This window comes from Acanthochromis polyacanthus, chromosome 17, assembly GCF_021347895.1.
Source record: "Acanthochromis polyacanthus isolate Apoly-LR-REF ecotype Palm Island chromosome 17, KAUST_Apoly_ChrSc, whole genome shotgun sequence".
NCBI lineage: Eukaryota > Metazoa > Chordata > Actinopteri > Pomacentridae > Acanthochromis > Acanthochromis polyacanthus.
In genome coordinates, this window is record NC_067129.1 from 34,991,948 (window position 1) to 35,012,043 (window position 20,096).

At 39.8% G+C, this 20,096-nt stretch overlaps 1 protein-coding gene across 2 annotated transcripts; it reads left to right on the plus strand.

The window, feature by feature from the left end:
* Positions 1–231: 231 nt before the first annotated feature.
* Positions 232–14,557, plus strand: lrrc32 (leucine rich repeat containing 32). 2 transcript variants are annotated; one of them, XM_051937667.1, is made up of 3 exons: positions 232–532; positions 5,931–6,024; positions 11,494–14,557. In XM_051937667.1, exons 2-3 carry the CDS (start codon positions 5,935–5,937, stop codon positions 13,354–13,356), a joined length of 1,953 nt encoding a protein of 650 aa, XP_051793627.1. In that variant the 5' UTR covers positions 232–532; positions 5,931–5,934; the 3' UTR covers positions 13,357–14,557. The 2 variants fall into 2 exon arrangements, with proteins under 2 accessions (XP_051793627.1, XP_022073587.1); XM_022217895.2 differs by lacking the exon at positions 232–532 and adding an exon at positions 3,524–4,040.
* The last annotated feature ends 5,539 nt before the right edge of the window (positions 14,558–20,096 follow it).

Sequence of the window (20,096 nt, forward strand, 5' to 3'; positions counted from 1 at the left end):
TGTGTTTCATTTATGACTGTACGATTATTGCAATTGCAATGTATGTGTCTTAAGTTTACATTTGTATGTTGTTTCTGCTTAAAAGAAAATAACGGATGTTAATTCTTTAAAAAAAAAAAAGGATTGGAAACAGACCAACAAATGATGCACTGTCTGAGTGTGAGCAGCAGGAGGCAGAGTTAAGTAAAAGGTTAACGCTCAGTGGGGTGAATTACTGATAAATTACTGTTCTGGAATATCATCTCACCGGTCTCTCCAGGAAACAAAAATCTGAGGGGAAAAAACACTCAAAAAAGAAAAAAACAATCTCCACACACCCTTCAGAGATGATGACACCGAGCTGCAAAGGAAAAGGAAACAGAGGCTGGGAATGAGAGGGGTTTACCCCACGTCACGTGTGTGTTTGTGTGTGTGTGTGTGTGTGTGTGTGTGTGTGTGTGTGTGTGTGTGTGTGTGTGTACGTCACTACAACATGGTGCAGAATAAAAGGATGGTGAACATGAAACCAAACCTGCTGCAGACAACACACAAGGTAAGACTCATTCTAATCTCCTTTTTACTCTCTTTAAGTTACTTGTAGGTACCTGTTTGCTTGGACACGTCAGTAGCAGTGGAAAGTAACTCAGTATTTTTACTCAGATAATTTCTTCTGCACTAAACGTCGGAAGAAATGGATTTTTTTTTACTTCTGTCTTGAGAGTTTAACTTATAACATTAAGTTAAGAATGTGCACAGTTATTGATTAAACTTCATATTGTGTTAAATGAAAGGTTCATCTTGTAAAACTCAAACACAAAGCTCACTTACTGTGCTTTTCTGGAGCTTTCATGCCATATTACACTGTCTTCATCAGTGGTCTGTTGAGCCCAGTAGGTTTTAGACCTTTAATTTTAACATCAAGATTCCTCTTAGATCACATTGTAAACTTACTAGCTTCTACTAGAGATTTCAACCATATTTTTTATTTCATATCAGATGATGATTAACGCAATAATTTTATTTTCTTTGAGGGATTGTTAGTTGTAAAAATCCTACTTCTACTAATAATAAGGTGAAAGTACTTTTTACTCCTGTTGTAAGAGTTTGCCTTCAAAACACCAACTTAAACTTGAGCGTTATTATAGATTAAAGTTTATTCTAAATGAAAGGTTCCTCTTGGAAAACCTAAACTCAAGTCCCATCTGATGTCTTTTTCTGGAAGTTTCAGCTATTTATCAGTGGTCTGTGGAGATCGGTAGGTTTTTAGCTGCGTCCACAGCAACTTTTGACCATTAATATAAACATCATAGTTCCTTCTCAACCTCAGAAGTAACTCAGTGTTCACTTAGTAGTTTCTGCCAGAGCTTTCAACCATATTTTTATTTTCTTTGTAGGGTTATTGGAAAAAAGAATAAAATATAATATTTTTTTCCAATGTTGAGATTTTAACTTCAAAACATAAGCTTAAACTTGTGTGTTATTATAGTTTCAAGTGTATTCCGTGTCAACTGAAAGGTTTATCTTGGAAAACCCAAACTCAAGGCTCACTTACTGTCTTTTCTGGAGCTTTCAGACCATATTACACTGTCTTCATCAATGGTCTGTTGAGTCCAGTAAGTACTTTTGGCTGCATCCACAACTTTTAGACCTTTCATTTAAACATCAAGGTTCCTCCTTGAACTCAGAAAAAACTCTATGTCCCCTTACTAGTTTCTACCAGTCCTTTCAACCATATCAGATGGTGATGGACGCCATATTTTTATCTTCTTTGTCAAGTTGTTTGCTATTAAACTGCTTGCGGTACATCGGTATAAACTCTATTCTTTGTAAACTGAAAGGTTCATCTTATAAAACCTAAACTCAAAGCCCACTTGCTTGTTTTTTCTGGAGCTTTCACCCATCTGCCACTGTCTTCATCAGCCTAATAACTCAGTGTTCACTTATTAGCCTTGACCAGAACTTTCAACCATATCAGATGGCGATAGTTGCTACTACTGCTACAAAAAACACCGTGAGGGGTCAGTTTTCTCCATTTTCTTGCAGATTTTACGTCTGTGCTTTAACCTAACTGTAATTTTGAAGACACAACTCTTAATCTAGATTTTTTCTCTGGGGTATTCCTACCTAATTTACAGCCATGAACATATTTGTAAATTACACTCAACCTGCCAGAGAAGGAATCATTGGTAGAAGATGGACTCAGACCTTTAACTTGAGTACCACAGTGCAGAAATACTCTGTTATGAGTATGAAAGTAAAATGAAAGTATTAGCATCAAAATATACTAGAAACACCAAAAGGAAAAGTATTTTTAATGCAGTATGGCATATTTCAAAAGAATATTTATGATATTGTCTTACAGTCACTGAGAAATGCTGAGGCAGGTAAAAAGGATTTAACTAGTTTATAATACTTTATGTGTTGGGCAGCTGTTAGTTTACCCTCAGGAATCAATAAAGTTTTAACTTTACATCATATTTAGTGAATAAGATCAAATTAATGTTTGGTGCAAACACTTTTTGCCCTTGAAATGTCAGCAGTTCTTCAGTTTATTGTAGCAGGCTGTTTCAAGCATCTTGTTGAACTTCTTCTGTCTTCTGTTCATACAATCCCAGACTGACTCCTTGATGTTGACTTTAGAGCTCTCTGGTGTTGTCGGACTTTTTGCTTTTCTTGTTGATGACCATGACTCTTTATGACTCAGATGTTTAGTCTCATTTGTCTGGCTGTGATCAATTGAATGACTCTCGATGGTGTTGCATGAGATCGAGGGCTTCAAGTTTCTGCATAGCAGCGTAAATATTGTCCAAACCCGTGAAATGGATCTAGAAGAGCTTCACAAGTCTTTTTAAATCCTGTTAAAAACCTATTCATGAGTGATTCCGTGTCATATTACCTAACCCTCACAGTTCATGTCATGGATTTTCTTGAGAAAATGCATCTGAGGGCTTCTGTTATGTTCACGGCACCTCCCAAAGCCTGAAGAATTTTTGAAGATCTCATGAAAGGTTGGTGCTTTGGAGAAAGATTGTTTCCATGGGAGAGTGATGGATGGAAAATCAGTGTCAGAAATTTATGAATCACTTTGTAAATTGCATTTTTTTTACCAATTTGTTCACTTTGTTATACAGAATCTATGACAAACCAAGCCAAAAAACAGACTCCAGTATACAATCCCATCAAAATAAAAGGGGTTTGATATAGGATTTTTGGACCCTCTGCTGCACTCTAACAGTGACAAGCTCCACTAAGGTGCTCCTGAGCACTTGAGCAGTTGTTATTGATAGAAGAGAAAGTGTCTTCACACTTTTTCCCAGCTGTGAGTGGGAAAAAGTGGGAAAATGACTGTATCCAGATGTACAGTCATTTAAATCTAATTGTCTGTGTGTGTAAACTGGTCTTACTCATAATAATTACAGTGGTGTTTGTTTACAGTGTGGCGAACCAGAAAAAAAAATCACATGACCAACCCGACTCGCTCCCACATTCATGAAAGGGATGTGTGATTTTTCATCACACCCACTCGTCTCTCAGGGGTGGACAGATTTTGGAAATCCATCAATAACTAGCTGCTGTTGATGTTTTGTTCTGTCTGGGTGGAGATCTGAGGCATCAGACCTCTTTAACCATAAAAGGCTGCTTTGAAAAGATGATAAATAAGGAGAGCCAAAGCTGAAATACCCCAAATTCCAGACAGAGGCCGGTATGTGAGAACATCCAAACTATTTCATCCAACTTTAGGATTAATAGATGGCATGTTTGTAGCTGTGGGGGTTGAGTCTTCTTCAAGTGGAGCATAAAACTGGATGTCCCAACCCCCTTATAAGGCTCTTCCCCAGTGAGAGCAGTGGGAGGGGGATAAGAGGCTGAGCGACCAGGATATTCTCACAGGATGTGATGGCTGGACGGCAGCCGAAGACGCTGCGATGTGGAGGGAAGAGTCAGCTGATAGAAAGGTTTTCACTCGTGGCACTGCTATCGATCGGCGAGTGGGTGTGTGGGGATGTGAAATCAACATGGTCAGGAGGCTCCACGAAGATTAGTCATCAGCTGAAAGTGAGGTAAATGTTCAGCTTGGGAAAAAGTGTTTTTGTTGCATGGTTTGGGTCATGTAGACGCTCTGGATTGAACTGTGGAGGCAGAAGCTGCTTGTTGGAGCTGCAAGTACTCTTATTCTTTTATTAAATGATGTAAAAAATGCTCAATTACAAAGAAAGGTTCAGCATTTGAGGAGATGTGTGTTGTACTTTCACTTGTTCCAGTACTTTTCTGCAAAAAAACCTGTCTGAAAAGCAAAGTTATGTAATCTAAAATTACAGAATATGCTGAATTGCTCTGTACTCAGTGAGTAATGATGCTATTTCTGATCTTAATATTGATATTTTATTGATCTTTATCAATCACAGTCAAGACCCCACATCTGACACTGAACATAAAGCAGTTTTGGCACAAAATCTACTCATTAAAATTAACTGAAAATGTAGAATTAGGTAATAAAGTATCTGTAGTATGCCATGTACAAATATGAACATACAGTGTGCAAATGTTTTTGGATAAATATCAAAAATCTCACTTGAATCTTTAAAACAAGTAATAGAATTTGCCACAGATTGCGATATTGCCAAAAATAAAACCCAGTACTTGCCTCTAAAGTACTGTTTTTAATGCTACTCCTAACAAAATGTACTTAAAGTATCAAAAGTAAAAGCAAAATGATATCCTGCTGCTTTAATCTACTTTGGAGTTTAGTCTAGGAGTTACCAACTTCAGGTTCTGGCCCCTTCAGGCGGTCACAAGTTAAATCTAAAGGGTCTTGAACTAACTGTTTAAGAAAATACACAAATCTGTCTTCATTTTTTTGGACTTCTTTGTAACCTTAATACTGAAATGTTCAATAATTTGACCTATTTTGGGCCTCAACCTTATATTTAGATGAGATCATTTGAGAAATTCAGGGGAGAAAATGTATCATTGGTCACTCTAAACATGCCCTGTATTTATTACATAATTTAAAAGGAATATATTACCTGAGAAATAGCTGTAGATGGCAGCTAACTTTAGTAGAAAAGCACAGATTTTTCCTCTGAATTGTGATACAGTAGAATCATTAAGTGACAGAAAATGGAAAAACTCCACCTCCTGACAGATCTTCCTCGCTGCTGATTAACGACCACAGTATTTTTTTTTATCAAGATTGTAAATATTTAAAAGGGTTCTGTAAAGTAACATGGGTGATTCAACCTCGTCTGTTTGCCTTTCCACATCATTAGATAGACGTTGTGCAGCCTTAAACCGAACTGAGTGGACGATTTCAGTAGAAAGAAAGATGTTTTTGTGTTCCCCCTTGCAAACATCACATGAGCACTAATGCACCGTAATTAATTGAATCTGCTGATGCACAGAATCTCAACGAACTGTCTGCATGTGTGGGAGGGTTTAACATGAACTAACGTAAACTTCTCCCACTTTTTACACCGAATTTCCACTCACTTATCAGCTTATCGTGTGTGTGGGTACTTACCATGATACTAATTACTCCCACATTGTCTGCGCCGCAAGGTTACATGTTGTTTTGTTCAGGGGAACCTATCAGGAAATACTGAGACACACATGTCTCGATTGGTAAAGGATGACTCACTGAGGCCTCGCAAAACAGCCCTTTTCTGTTTCAAAACAGTCACCTACAGTGCAGAAATACTTATAACTGATGGAAACAGCTCATTTGCTTAGTCATCCCTTCTACCGCTTCTGCAGCTGAATGCACTGTAAATGAGAAATGGCACAGCATATGCAAGAAAGCCCCTTTTGTATTTCAGGGCATAAATAGCGCCGTCAAAGGTCAGTGTGTCGTGCAGTAGGTAGGGCCGCTTCCTTCCCGTTTCGAGTCATATCACCTACAGCATGCTTCCTGCATTCATGTGTTTCTGATCTGGACTCTCTCTGTGCCGCAGCACCATGGCTGCCTTCCAGCTGCTCTTCCTGCTGTTGGTCGGCTGCACGGCGGCGTCCGCACGTCCTCCACGACACCTCCCTCCATGCCAAGTTGTAAGTAGAGCCCGGCAAACAGACACACCTTTAAACTCAGGTCTTTGCAGCACCTTTTAAGCATATTCCATTTAAACAATGTGTGTTTTTTCACCAGTTGTCAGTTGAGTTTTGCTGCTTGAGGTGTTTTCACATCATACTTTACTTGCACCTGAGCAGATTGGCTTGTTAGTTTGAGCTCAGCGCCACCAGCAGACCTTCAGGCTACAATTTGGCTTCACTGATGGTGTTTTTGTACCACATTGCACTGCACGTCGCCTTGTTATGCAGGTGTGTCACTGTTGACAGGATAATCACGCTTTTTCCTCGGAGCTTGTGATGCTTTTAGTTTGAGCTTGTCTTGTGACGCTCTCGTTCTAGTTGTGCAACAAATGGAAATGTGCATCATTTTCTTTTTATTGGAAAGAACAGAAAATTACGTAGAAGAGCTTTCACAAAGTGGTTAAATCATTGCAGGGTGGTGACGGTTACTTAGAGATGCGACTAAAGCTTTCACAGTTGTCGTCATGCAGCAGCGTTCCTAACTGAATCCACTGACATTTAACACACGGAGGATTAAATTAAAACGGGAGCATCGACATGAGACAGGCTCCGACTTTGTTTCATGTCATCTTTTTTAAAAATAGCCCAATAGTGAAAGTAACCATGCGTCACTTTTGTTTAGTGTGGTCTTTGGTGTTTCTATAAATATCAATTAGAAGTTCTCCATTGAAATCTGCACAGATTCCAAAGTTAAAGCCTCATCGTATATTTGAATCTTTAAAATAGCGTAATACCCTTTATATAATGTATTTGCCTGAATAAATGCTGCTGATAAGAGGAAATACTAGCAGTACTAACCAGTCCTTAAACACACATTTAAGGACTGGTTTAATGAAACTGTGAAAATTGTCACAAATTCTGTGAAAAGACCAAAACTATTTGTCTGGTCCCTTTATACTTTGTTTTATCCACCATAACTGTCACATTTTACGTCCAATCAAACACCAAAACCTACCAGTGCGTTTGAAAGGCATGTTAACCTTAAAAAAATCACAGAAATGGCATTATTCATAAGAGCTAAAAACTACATGAAGTGAAAGAATCATTGGATTTTCAACATTTAGATACAGCACCAGAAACCTTAACCAAATATAAGCTTAAAGTTGAGATTTTGCATCAGAGTCACTTTGTTCTACGTGTCTTATTCCCCAAACTGAACTGTTCAAGTTCACCAGATTCTGTAAAAAAGACACAAACAAAAAGGACAGGACTTTGAGTTCCAGGGCACAACTATGAAGCCATTAGTGTCTCAGCTGCAACGTAGTCAAGCACAAGGAAAATGAGGGAATCTTCGACTGAACTGCAGGCTGTGTTTACACTGAGCAGATACAAGACAAGCATGGAAAGAAGTTAAAAATTTGTTAAATGTAATTAGTAGCTTAAAGCAGATTCCGTGAAAAAATAATAATTAAAAAAAATCTGCATTACTTAGGGAAACCACGAGATGATTACTAACTCAGCTGCAAAAACAGTCACATAGCAAAAATTGTGGGACTTTTCTACTGAACTACAGGCTGTGCTTATGTGTAGCCACTATTTTTTCCAGTATTGCTAATGTTGAACATGTTGATTCCATTTTTTCCAGGTGTAAAATAAATAATTAAAAGAATTTCACTTTCTTTAACAAATATATAATTATAATTTTCAACAGTGAGTAAAAATGTGTGAAACTGCATTAAAAAAATCTCAGATGTTTTACCTGAACAATTAAAACTGAAGGAAATAGCAGATTTTTACCTACAGATTACTACATATTTTTCTGGACTGGCTTATGTGGAAAAATGTTAAAATAAATAGTAATGTGTATGTTTCTGGTTAATGAATGAACCTGGCAGATGGTTCAGCTTATTGACGTGTAGTTAATCGTTTTTGGAGATCAATTGAACTCTGTGGTACGGAAGAGGAACTTGTATCAGGCTGTGGATACACAGAAAACCCTTGTTAGTGGCTCACTTCTTTGTTGGTTTTTGTCTTTTTCTTGGGAACTTTGCAAGAGGAAGAAAGAAAAAATGACGACAAAAAAAAAATACATAAGCCTTATTCTGTAGAAAAATTATCATTTTGTGGTTGCCTGGGGACCAGACAGCCTTTATATTGTGTATTACAAATACACATAAAGTCAGTCTGGAACTGCTCCATTGAACCAAATCTAGCCCAGAGGCGGGACTACCGATCACAGCTTGAATTGGAGAGAGCCAATCAGCGTAACACATGTGTGACGCAATCACTAAGGGACCTAACAATTGCCTTTCCGCCATGATGTTTTGTAGTTTTAACAGCTTCCTTCGCCGTACAGGGGTCCTGAGGAAAATCTAAGCTCTCCCTTTCAACAGTGGAGGGCAGCATTACGCATTCTATCGTACAGCCTGCCGGAATTAAAAGAAGAAGAAAAAGAAGTAGTCCAAACAGTTATGGCGACCAGTCGAGGACAAAGGACAAAGGACAAATTCAGCCCGTGTAAAACAGAGGAAAGCGCACGAGACAAACCTCGCTCTGTTGCGGTCGCCATTTTGTTTGTATGCGGGAGGTGCACAGGTGTTAGATGGGTAATCTCGGCCCTGAAGATGACGCATCGTTAACTCCCGCCTCTGGTGCTCTGATTGGTTCGGCCTGATCTGCTCGGAGCTTGAAAACCTGTCAAAATGTGTAAATGGAGGAGGGCTAGACCGTATTCCCGTATATCCCTTATAACGGGAATACAGTCTAGCTAAGCTAGGCTAATTTTGTGGTGCATTCAGATTGATTTTGCCAAATCAAACGAGTATCTTTCAAAGTTCAAGCCTTTTTTAAAAGCACCTTTGGGTCACTTTCTACCTTTATGAGAGAACTGAAAGTGGAGATGACAGGACGCTCGGGAAGAGAAAAACGGAGAATGACCGTGAACATCCCTGGTTCCCATCCAGTCCGGTAACTTTTGTCACATGTTGTTTTCCATCTCACTCCCATTTTTGTGTCATCTCTGCCCTGCCCTCTAATAAAACCACACAAAAAAAAACAGTACTGAAAAATAAAACTCGAACTGGAGATGTTGAGCGACATAGCTGGAGCGTTAAAGCCCAGTTGTTCTCAAAGTCCTAAAAACACAGTTAAGGATTTTAAAGATAGTTTTATAAATTTTGAACCGCTGGCCTGGGCAACCCAAAGTATCAGTCTCTTTAGTATAAAACTCCCTTCTTGTCTTGGTTTCCCTCCAGCTTAGATGACCAAAACCTTGTTTTAGCTTTGGCTGAACTTGATATAGTTTTGTGTGAAACAGGTGTCCTGATGTGGGTTTTGTCCCCCATATTAATGCTCTCTCCACACTGAACCTTCAAAGTGGAACATTTATAGTAAGCAATAGCTCTTAAAATGTTGTTTTTGCCCTGGTTACAGTTTATTAACCTCATTCACTACTTAAAATCACAGGCTGACTAAAACTACTAAAACTACAACCAGTAAGACTGTTCCCTCTCAATAACTCGAAGCTCTATTACTCAGTTGCTCTTGGGGGCGATAAAACATTTCCTAATCAATCAAAATCAACTTTTTAAAAATTATAAATAGGATATAAAATATGTATATATTTGAACATATCCAAGAACAAAACTAATCACTTGTCACATCTCTTAATAATTTCTATTTTCTCTATTAATTCCAATGTAAATCATTTCAAACAGATTACAACTGTTTGAGGTTCTGGGTTTGAGAGGTATACTACAAAAAATACACAATGTATCAGGCCCAGAAAATGTAAAAACTGTAAAAATCATTGGATTTTCAACTTTCCAGCAGTCTCTTCATCTGTGATGCACAATTTAGTTTTAAAACTTAGTCAAATCCAAGCTTAAAATTGAGATAGTTCATCCAAAAGCCTTAAATCTACCTCTTTAATTAAAAATTCATCAAAAGTAAAACAGATTCTGTAAGAAACTAAAAATTCTGCACTCCCTGTCGCAGCTGTGAAGCCATTAGTAACTCAGCAGCAATTGACAGTCATGTGACAAAAATTCATGGACTTTCAGCTGAACTGTAGAGTGTGTATACAAATAGAAAATGTTGGTAGTAAAATATATATAGTATGCAAAGTCACATGACTGCATTAAATCTAAGTTTACAATATGACGGACCAGCAGCAGGTTTTGAGTCTGAGCAACTGGAGCTGTTTGATAAGTCCAACAAAGTGTACATAGACATGGAATTAAAGATTCCCTTCAGGGAAATTCAAGCTGTTTACCTTGTTAGCATCTCCATATGGTGTTTATTTCTCTATGCGAGATGACATATCACAAACTAAATGAGCAATGGCTGATCATTTCCACTGTAAAACTAGAGTGATGACAATCTCAAATTCTAGAAGAAGCAACAGTAGAGTTAAACATAAACCATTTTAAGACATGAAGGTGTTATTTTTGTAGGGCAAAAAAATCAAAATATGTAACTTTGAGATGACAGAGATTAGGTTTTAGAGTTTTAATCAACAACTACAGAGGGACTTCTTAAGAAAACACATGGAAGATGACTGATAAACAAATTGACAGCATGCTTACCAATAGCAGTAGCAAACATACATAAAGTGGCCAAACCATCTCCATCTTTATCGTTTTTTCGGGCTGCAAAAATGGTGTAAACAAAGACATGATGTTCCTCGTGACGCCAGCAGTCAGATCAGGCCTTTACTATAACTACATGTGACATTAACCACCGCACCTAACTCAGATGTTATACACTGAGGCAGATTGAGTTTACATGAATGTAAGCAGCTGTGAAGAAACATAGGCAGTGATATCACTTCACTGATAATACACTTTCACTGATATGTTCTTAAAAAACATGTCTGATTGGTTCCTCTGTGCCTGATACCAGAACCAAGATGTTGTGCCCTGCAATAGTTAGTGAATAAATCAATGTGTTTGTTTACAGCTGGCTTGTAAGAAACCAGGAATGGTCCTTTCACAACACCACAAATATGCCAAGAAGCTAAATGCACTCGGCCTCAGAGCAAAAACAAAGAAGGAGACAGTTTTATGAGCTGTTTTTGGACACAGGGGTCTCTTGGCCATGTGGTTTGAATCATAAACGACACTTAATAGCTTAAATATTCAATTCTATTAGGGGAAAAAGATGACATAAACCGGTGTTTATAAAGGTGTGAGGTGTATTTTGTTCTCTGCTGAAGCACTTTTTTGTCAGTTTTTTTCTTTTCAGTTAAATTTTTGAGTTACTTCAAAGAGAACAATGATAGTAAAATTCTTTGTTTTTTATTAGACCAACTCACCATTATGAGCCTCAGAGGACTGTCACACTGCCAAGAACATGCCGTAGATACACTGACTCATAAAAATCAACCCTCCACGTCCGCTTTACACATTTGGTCTGCGTTGTGTCATGGTCAGGCAGTCTGGCAGCAAGCCGACATAATCAGACTTGTGTGTTTGTCTTTGTTCGTAGGTCCAGATGGATGTTTTCTGCAGCGATCTGAGCCTCAGAAGCGCACCGCTCAACCTTCCACAAGGCGTCCAAATGCTGGACCTTTCCCGAAACCAGGTGCAAAACCTCACCCAGGAAACTCTGGCGTACCACACCGGCCTTCATCATCTGAACCTCCACTCTAACAAGATCCATTTCATCCAGCCAGGACTCTTCAAAGACATGATGGACCTAAGAGTCCTGGATCTGTCCAGGAATCACCTGAATGTTTTTGCACATTCCAAAGTAAACATTGGACCTCTTACAGCTGTGGAGTCACTGGATCTCTCAAGCAACGGGCTGTACACGGGGATGTCAGACTTCTTCCTTGCTGAATCACCGTCGCTGACAAACCTTTCCCTGGACAGCAACAGCATCACCAAAATAGCACAAAACACCTTCAGTGGATCCATGTCCTTGAGGAAAATCAGCCTCCACAACAACGTCATCTTGGAGATCGAAGATGGAGCTTTCGACTCCTTAGATCATCTAGCTGAACTTGATTTGTCCAAGAACTCGATCACATGCATCACAGACTTCAACCTCTACAACTTAGAGGTGCTCAATCTCAGCAAGAACAGCATGGAGCTTTTCCACAGTGCACAGTCATCGTCCAATTTCTACAAACTCATCTCTCTTGATCTGAGTGAAAACAAAATGCTCTACTTTCCTCTTCTTCCAGGGAACAACGTGCTCGAATATTTGGATGTTTCACGAAACCATCTCCAGAGTGTCAACGTCACAGGAAGCCCGGAAAAACAGGCAAACTTGATTTTTAATCAGCTCAGATACCTGGACATGAGCTACAACCACCTCAAAAGCATACCAGAGTGTTTCTTTTACTGCATGGGATCACTCGAGGTCCTGAATGTGAGCAATAACTGTATCAGCTCCTTTTCTGTCAGCAATGAAGGCCTCCTCCAGAGAGTAAAGATCATCAATCTCAGCAATAACGCACTGAAAAGTTTGACTTTTGGTGAAAACACTTTGCAGTCACTGGAGCAGCTCTTCTTACAAGGAAATGACCTCACAACATTGGATCATCAAATATTTCAAAGACTCCCCAGTATCACACACCTGCAACTCCAGCAGAACAATGTTAAAATCTGCGAGCAAAACCAACATGTACTAAAAGACACAACCCACCAGGATTCTCCTGACTGTGTGTCCTTTTCTTCTATTCAAAATTTGCAGTATCTGTACCTCTCTGAAAACAATCTGAGGGCTTTGCCTGCAAATGCATTCATGGACACCCCTCTGAAGTTACTGGATGTGTCCCTGAATCCAGGTTTGGACATCGACAAAGACTCCCTGTTTGGTCTGGAGCATTCGCTGGTTCACCTCCTCCTTCGGGAAAACAACATTTCCAGTCTAAACACAGATTTGTCTTCCCTGACGAACCTCAAACACGTCGATCTGTCCACCAACCAGCTAACCACACTGCCCATGTGGAAGAAGGAGTCCTCCATCGAGTCCCTAAACCTGCAGAACAACAACCTGGTCACGCTGGAGTACAGCACCATGATCACTCTGGAGCACTCACTGAAAACCCTCTACATGGGCTCCAACCCTCTGAGCTGCTGCAGCAACCTCGGCTTCCTCCACATGGTGCAGCACTCGGCAGTGGTCGTCCCCGACATCGAGACTGTGACCTGCGTTTATGAGGAATATTCAGAGCCAGTCAACATTGGGAAGGTGACGCAGGAAATGTGTCAAGGACCGGACATCCCCAACTACGTCATTGTTGTTGTCGTGACATTGTTAGTTGTGATGATCGTGTTGGTGCTGCTGGTTAAATGTTGCCACTTGAGGAAACGAAAACACAACAGAAGCTTCAGTGCGTAATGAAGGCTATGACAAAATTTTTGTCTTCAATTTCTGTACATGAAACATTTTAAAAAGTGAATGTAGCGTCTGTGGTGCCACCCAAAGTCTTCCGAAGGGCAACTTTAAAGCCTTGACTTGGGTTTACCGCTACGAAAAGCAACCACTGACAAGCAAACACGTGCCGTAATATCTCTGACATGAAGAAAAATGGATAAACTATCAAAACCAGAACTTCCTGCGGAAAATATTCACCTTGAACTTTTGAAGACCGTATAAATTGGCTTGCAGCATCTGGTTGCCATTTGAGGAACTGCAACTTTAGACTCTTGTGGTGTGCTCAGACAGAACGAGAGGTGAGACTGCATGAAAGGCCGGTTTTAAAAAACAAACGAGTGCAATGTTAATTTGCTGGAGGTGGTGTAATTTGAAGCAAGTGAGCATACGCTTTTCAAAACTTGTGCGAAAAATGTGTGCTTTATCTTCAGCTTCATGACGCTACATAAGAGACGGGAAGAAAAAGGATGAAGAGCAAACGGAAATAACAAATACTCATCTGTAGAGGTCGTGCGTTGGATGTTGAAGGCAAATAAAGGGACCAGTTTGCTCAAATTTCTGTCTAAACACACTTTCATGGCTAAAGGTGCCGAGTTTTTTGCATGCTTTTAGTAGTGAACCACATGCTGCACATCAGTTTATTGAATGTTTATTGAATGTAAAATGAAGAATCCACACTAAAACACTTCCACATGACAGCAACACAAACAGAACTGACTAAAATGGAGCAATAAAATGCAGTAAAGTGAATGTTTTACATGTTGGAAAATAGACTTCTACTTAACAGTAACATGGAAAAACTGACACCAGTCTCACGTCTGTATGATAAATATGAACTTAAAATAAGCAGCCACGTAGCTTAACTTAGCACAAGCACCGGAAACAAGGGGATAGTTACCTAGCAGCAACTTTAAAGCTCACTTTCTAATGTTGTAACTCACATGCAATACTTAAATGTAAATATAGCATTGTGTTGTTTCAAAGTTTTTAGTATTTTAGTGAGCTTTAGTGATGCTGCTAGTTAGATTAGCTTTGAACAGACATGGTTAGGCCAGCTACTTTCAGTCTTTGGTACGTTCCATTTGAACTTAAAAGGTAACTTCGGTTTTTTTCAACCTGGGGTCTGTTTTCATATGTCATTTCATACATGTGAGTGATGGAGAAATGAAATTTCAACATAGCTCCAGTATTTAGCCAGGCAGGCAGCTTAGCAGCTCAGCTAGCGAAAAGTATGGGGCAACTTGCCCCCCTGCGTCAAAGCCCGCCCTAACGTGCTTTTTTTCCCACACTGACCGGCTCGGATAGTCTCAACAAGTGTCCCACAACATACTAGAGAAAACACCGGTTTTGGCGGAAGCTATCGCGTGATTTTGGAACGAGATTTGCTTTCTGGCGTCCCAAGATTTGGATACAGACCACAACAAATAGCGATCGCTAAGTAATGTGGAGGTTTCGTTCACTTCTCATCTCTCGTATGTTGTGGGACACTCGTTGAGACTATCCGAGCCGGTCAGTGTGGGAAAAAAAGCACGTTAGGGCAGACCTTGACGCGGGGGCGCAAGTTGCCCCATACTTTTTGCTAGCTGAGCTGCTAAGCTGCCTGCCTGGCTAAATACTGGAGCTATGTCGAAAATTCATTTCTCCATCACTCACATGTATGAAATGACATATGAAAACAGACCCCAGGTTGAAAAAAAACGAAGTTCCCCTTTAAAGTTGGAATTCCTGAGTTCACAGTTGGAAATTCCAGCTGGAACGTTGCATGTTGTCAGCTATCTGGCTCAGAAAATTGGAAGAAATCAACAGTAGTGACGGTAATCTAGTGTTTCTTAGCACTTCTGTCTTATTCGTGTCTCATAATATTAGCCGTACGCGTGGTACTGGTCAACTTTCATTTAGTCATGTTTCCATATTGTACACTCATTTTAAAGTATTGCTTTTGAAAAAGCTAATGGAAACTACAAACTTGAAAAAGAATGACAAAATCCGACTTCTCAAAACATTTTTTACGCTCACTTGGGTGGTTTTTGAATTTTTCAAAAACTGTTATATCACATTACTGCAGATTGTTTTCTTGTCCGGACAACATGAAACATGGCCAGTACCAGCTGACGTGAAAAAATAAGTAGAACTTTTTAAATTGAAAGCAGTCTTAAAGGCTTCTTTCCATTGCTTTTCTTGTAGATGGACTAAGTTTTTACTTTAAGGTGTTGTAAGTGTTTCTTCTGCTGTGTTTATTACTTAGCCTACACCACCACACTACCTTAGTTTATTGACTTCAAAGTAGTTAATGGAAAATAAATTATTTCATTTTTACAAATTTTTTGCAACATTTTAAAAGCTTACTTCAAATTTGCCTTATATCGTATGGAAACACAGCTTCATATTGTATGGAAAGACAAAATACCATATACCATTGTTATCAACTGGTACTGCCGTGCGTGCAGCAAAAAATGGCTAACCTTACAGCAATCGTTTACCTAAACATTTCGGTTTTTCGATTTCGTGTGTTTAGACTCAGTCGACTTATAACACAACTTAACGTAAATGTTAAGTTAAGCCAAGGTAAATGCTCGCTAGGTTCACTGTTACCATGAAGACATGATGGTGTAACTGATTTCCTCATCCCATTTCATACATTTTAACTTCAAACCTTACCAGCGTATCTTCCTAAATGTTGCATAGAAGGGTTGAATGAAGTAAACGGGTGACTGCGACGACAGAAACTATTACAAACTGAAGAAACATCAACACTCAGGAGGGGATTTCTACTTTAAGCTAAACAATGAAGAAAGTAACACTAGCAACACTGTTTTTTCTTTTTTAAGTAATCCAACCAGTTTCTTTAACCTTTATGTAGTTTGCACTTTAAACTTCCTCTTGTTTGTGTGATTGTATCTTGTGACACTAAATTAACATGTAAGAACTGAGTAATACTGTTAGAATTCCACACAGAGCATATGTCAATATAATTTATTTATTTTTTACTATTAAAAATTAAGCTGGGCATGTTACACAGTATGTTTTCCATATTGATCCCCGGTCCATGGTGCTCCTTTTATTAATCTGACATATTTTGGATGAAACTGACAGCAAGACAAAGCACTGATGTGAATAACTGTGATACTCTGATATATAACTAACAGTATACATGCTGTATATGTTTTTACCATAAATAAAAATCCAGCACTGTCTTGTAATGGGCTACTCTGGGATCCACAGTTTCATGTGTTTTCACTGTGTTTAAACCTAAAACCACATTTTTATATCATTGTTATCTACAAATCGTGCCTGTATTGTATTTTTTTTCATCCTGTCATGTAACAGTTATAGTTTTGTATCAAATGAAGGACATTTTCTAAACTCTGTGTTTGTCATTTGTTGTAAACCTCGAAAACTTTGTTCACGCCGTCTATTATAATGTAAATATTTATAGTATTTGTAGATTTCAGCAGGTTTAACAGGTTTCCTGTGGCAAGGCACACAATATTAATATTAACATTTAAGTTCTTGGAGTGCACTTAAAGCTTCGCTTTCTTTAAGTGTTTTTTTGTTGTTGTCATTTATGCCTTTTTATTTAGATATAAAGTGAAAAATGTGGGAAAATATAACAGGGGAATGATATGTAATAAAGGTCCAGGCTGGCTGGAATTTAAACCAGGAAATCATTGCTGACATTTTCATCCATGTTGTTTGATTCCTAACTGTTGCCTTATAAGTTTACGCTGGTGTTAGATGAAAACTGATATGCGCAGCAGCTGGTTAGATTAGCTCACAGAAAATAATGGAAACATTGAGAAAGTTTCTGGATTCCCAAAGGTAAAGAAAGAGGCTTTAGAGGAATTAATTTCTAGAATCAGTAAAGCAGTTTCCCCTGGTTTACAGTCTTAATGCTAAGCTAAGCTAACCGGCTGTTTGTAGCTCCTGACATGAGAACAACTCTCAGTGACAAAGTGAATTCCTTTATCTCCAAAAATACCAAACTATTAGCACACAGCCTGCATTTATTTTAAAGAGAATTATAAGAAAAAAACAGCTTCATGACATGCTATTCAACTGAATGTAATTTTCTTATGCTCACCTCTTGAATAATCTTGAACAGTACTTTTTATATATTGTTTAATTCTGTATGTCTGGACACAGGCAGAATATCTATAAATGTTTGTTTTCTCCAAAAAATTATAAATATGAAAGAATGCTTGTTTAACAGGCTGTCAGTGGACATAGCATAAGCAATGCGTACTTTGATCCCCAAAGTGAAAGAATTGCACATTTGTGTGACTTCATATACTGGATATAGGTTGGCCAGCCAGGAGGGAGAGGCAAATTCAAACGTAGCGTAACATCAATGCTGAGCTAAGCCAAGCCAACTGCATGCTCGCTTCACTTTCATCATGTAGGCATGAAGATGTTTTTGATCTTTCCTTCTCATTTCTCACATTTCAGCTTGGAAACAAATTCATGGATCATCCTCCAGGATGTAGCTACACTTTGCTACATTATTTTACCCTCTACCTTTACAAGCCTTTTAGGGCCTGCTGCCGAGAAACATCCCCACATCATAACGCTGCCACCACCATGCTTCACCTCATGATGTTGCCACCGCCATGCTTCATGTCATGATTGTGCCACCGCCATGCTTCAAATCATGATGCTGCCACCATCATGTTTCACCTCATGATGCTGCCACCATGCTTCATGTCATGATAGTGCCACCACCATGCTTCCTATCATGATGCTGCCACCATGCTTCACTTCATGATGATGCCACCACCATGCTTCACTTCATGATGATGCCACCATGCTTCACTTCATGATGCTGCCACCACCATGCTTCACTTCATGATGCTGCCACCAACATGCTTCACCTCATGATGCTGCCACCACTGTGCTTCACGTCATGATGCTGCCACCACCATGCTTCACCTCATGATGCTACCACCACCATGCTTCACCTCATGATGCTGCCACCACCATGCTTCACCTCATGATGCTACCACCACCATGCTTCACTTCATGATGATGCCACCACCATGCTTCACTTCATGATGATGCCACCATGCTTCACTTCATGATGCTGCCACCACCATGCTTCACTTCATGATGCTGCCACCAACATGCTTCACCTCATGATGCTACCACCACTGTGCTTCACGTCATGATGCTGCCACCACCATGCTTCACCTCATGATGCTACCACCACCATGCTTCACCTCATGATGCTGCCACCGCCATGCTTCACCTCATGATGCTGCCACCATGCTTCACTTCATGATGCTGCCACCACCATGCTTCACCTCATGATACTACCACCACTATGCTTCACGTCATGATGCTGCCACCACCATGCTTCACCTCATGATGCTGCCACCGCCATGCTTCACCTCATGATGCTGCCACCATGCTTCACTTCATGATGCTGCCACCACCATGCTTCACCTCATGATACTACCACCACTATGCTTCACGTCATGATGCTGCCACCACCATGCTTCACCTCATGATGCTACCACCACTATGCTTCACCTCATGATGCTGCCACCGCCATGCTTCACCTCATGATGCTGCCACTATGCTTCACTTCATGATGCTGCCACCACCATGCTTCACTTCGTGATGCTACCACCACCATGCTTCACCTCATGATGGTGCCACCACCATGCTTCACCTCATGATGCTGCCACCACCATGCTTCACTTCATGATGCTCCCACCACCATGCTTCACGTCATGATGCTGCCACCATGCTTCACCTCATGATGCTGCCACCACCATGCTTCACTTCATGATGCTACCACCACCATGCTTCACCTCATGATGCTGCCACAATGCTTCACCTCATGATGCTGCCACCACCGTGCTTCACTTCATGATGCTACCACCACCATGCTTCACCTCATGATGGTGCCACCACCATGCTTCACCTCATGATGCTGCCACCACCATGCTTCACCTCATGATGCTGCCACCATGCTTCACCTCATGATGCTGCCACCACCATGCTTCACTTCATGATGATGCCACCACCATGCTTCACAGTGGAGATGGTGTGTTTGTGATGATGTGCAGTATTTGGTGTGCGCCAAACATAGTATCAAGTCTGATCGCCAAAAAATCCTTCACAAGGCCTTACTTTGTAAATATCTGTTTGTTTTTTTAAAATATATTCTGATCAAGAAAGTAAAATAAATTGGCTAAGATTTAATACTAAAAGCAACAAAGGAGAACCTTCTAAGAGTGATACATATTTTTACTACTAATTAATTACTAATAATACTCAGAACAGTAAGCTGTACAAGTTGGCGTATTAGTCAACCATTTAAATCACCCTGGGTGACCGTGGTCCCAGTGCTGACGAGGTTATTAAGTAATGAGGCTGCGCTAATTATGGAAAATTGGTTTCCAGATGGAGCAACAGGGAATAAGCACAATTAGGAACAGATTCTAGAAAGAAAGAAGCCACAGGTGTGGAAAAATGGTTTCATCCTTCATCGCTAACACGCTCACTTTTGGCCGATAAACTCACCGCAGTGCTCAACCACCCTTGCTATTCCTTATTTTCTTTATACTAATGTCGAAGGGAAGCTGTTTGGTGAAGCAAAGAAGAAAAGAACTTCTGAGACAACATAAAAATTACAGATTCGATCAGTGGAAGAGCAGAAGGGGAAAGGAATTGAAATGCAAGTTTTCTTCATTAAAACTGAA

Coding starts and splice junctions, on each gene's coding strand:
- lrrc32 (XM_022217895.2), top strand. CDS start 3,877: ATGGCTGGACGGCAGCCGAAGACGCTGCGATGTGGAGGGAAGAGTCAG. Junction 4,041..5,930: donor AGTCATCAGCTGAAAGTGAG/GTAAATGTTCAG, acceptor TCTGTGCCGCAG/CACCATGGCTGCCTTCCAGC. Junction 6,025..11,493: donor ACCTCCCTCCATGCCAAGTT/GTAAGTAGAGCC, acceptor CTTTGTTCGTAG/GTCCAGATGGATGTTTTCTG.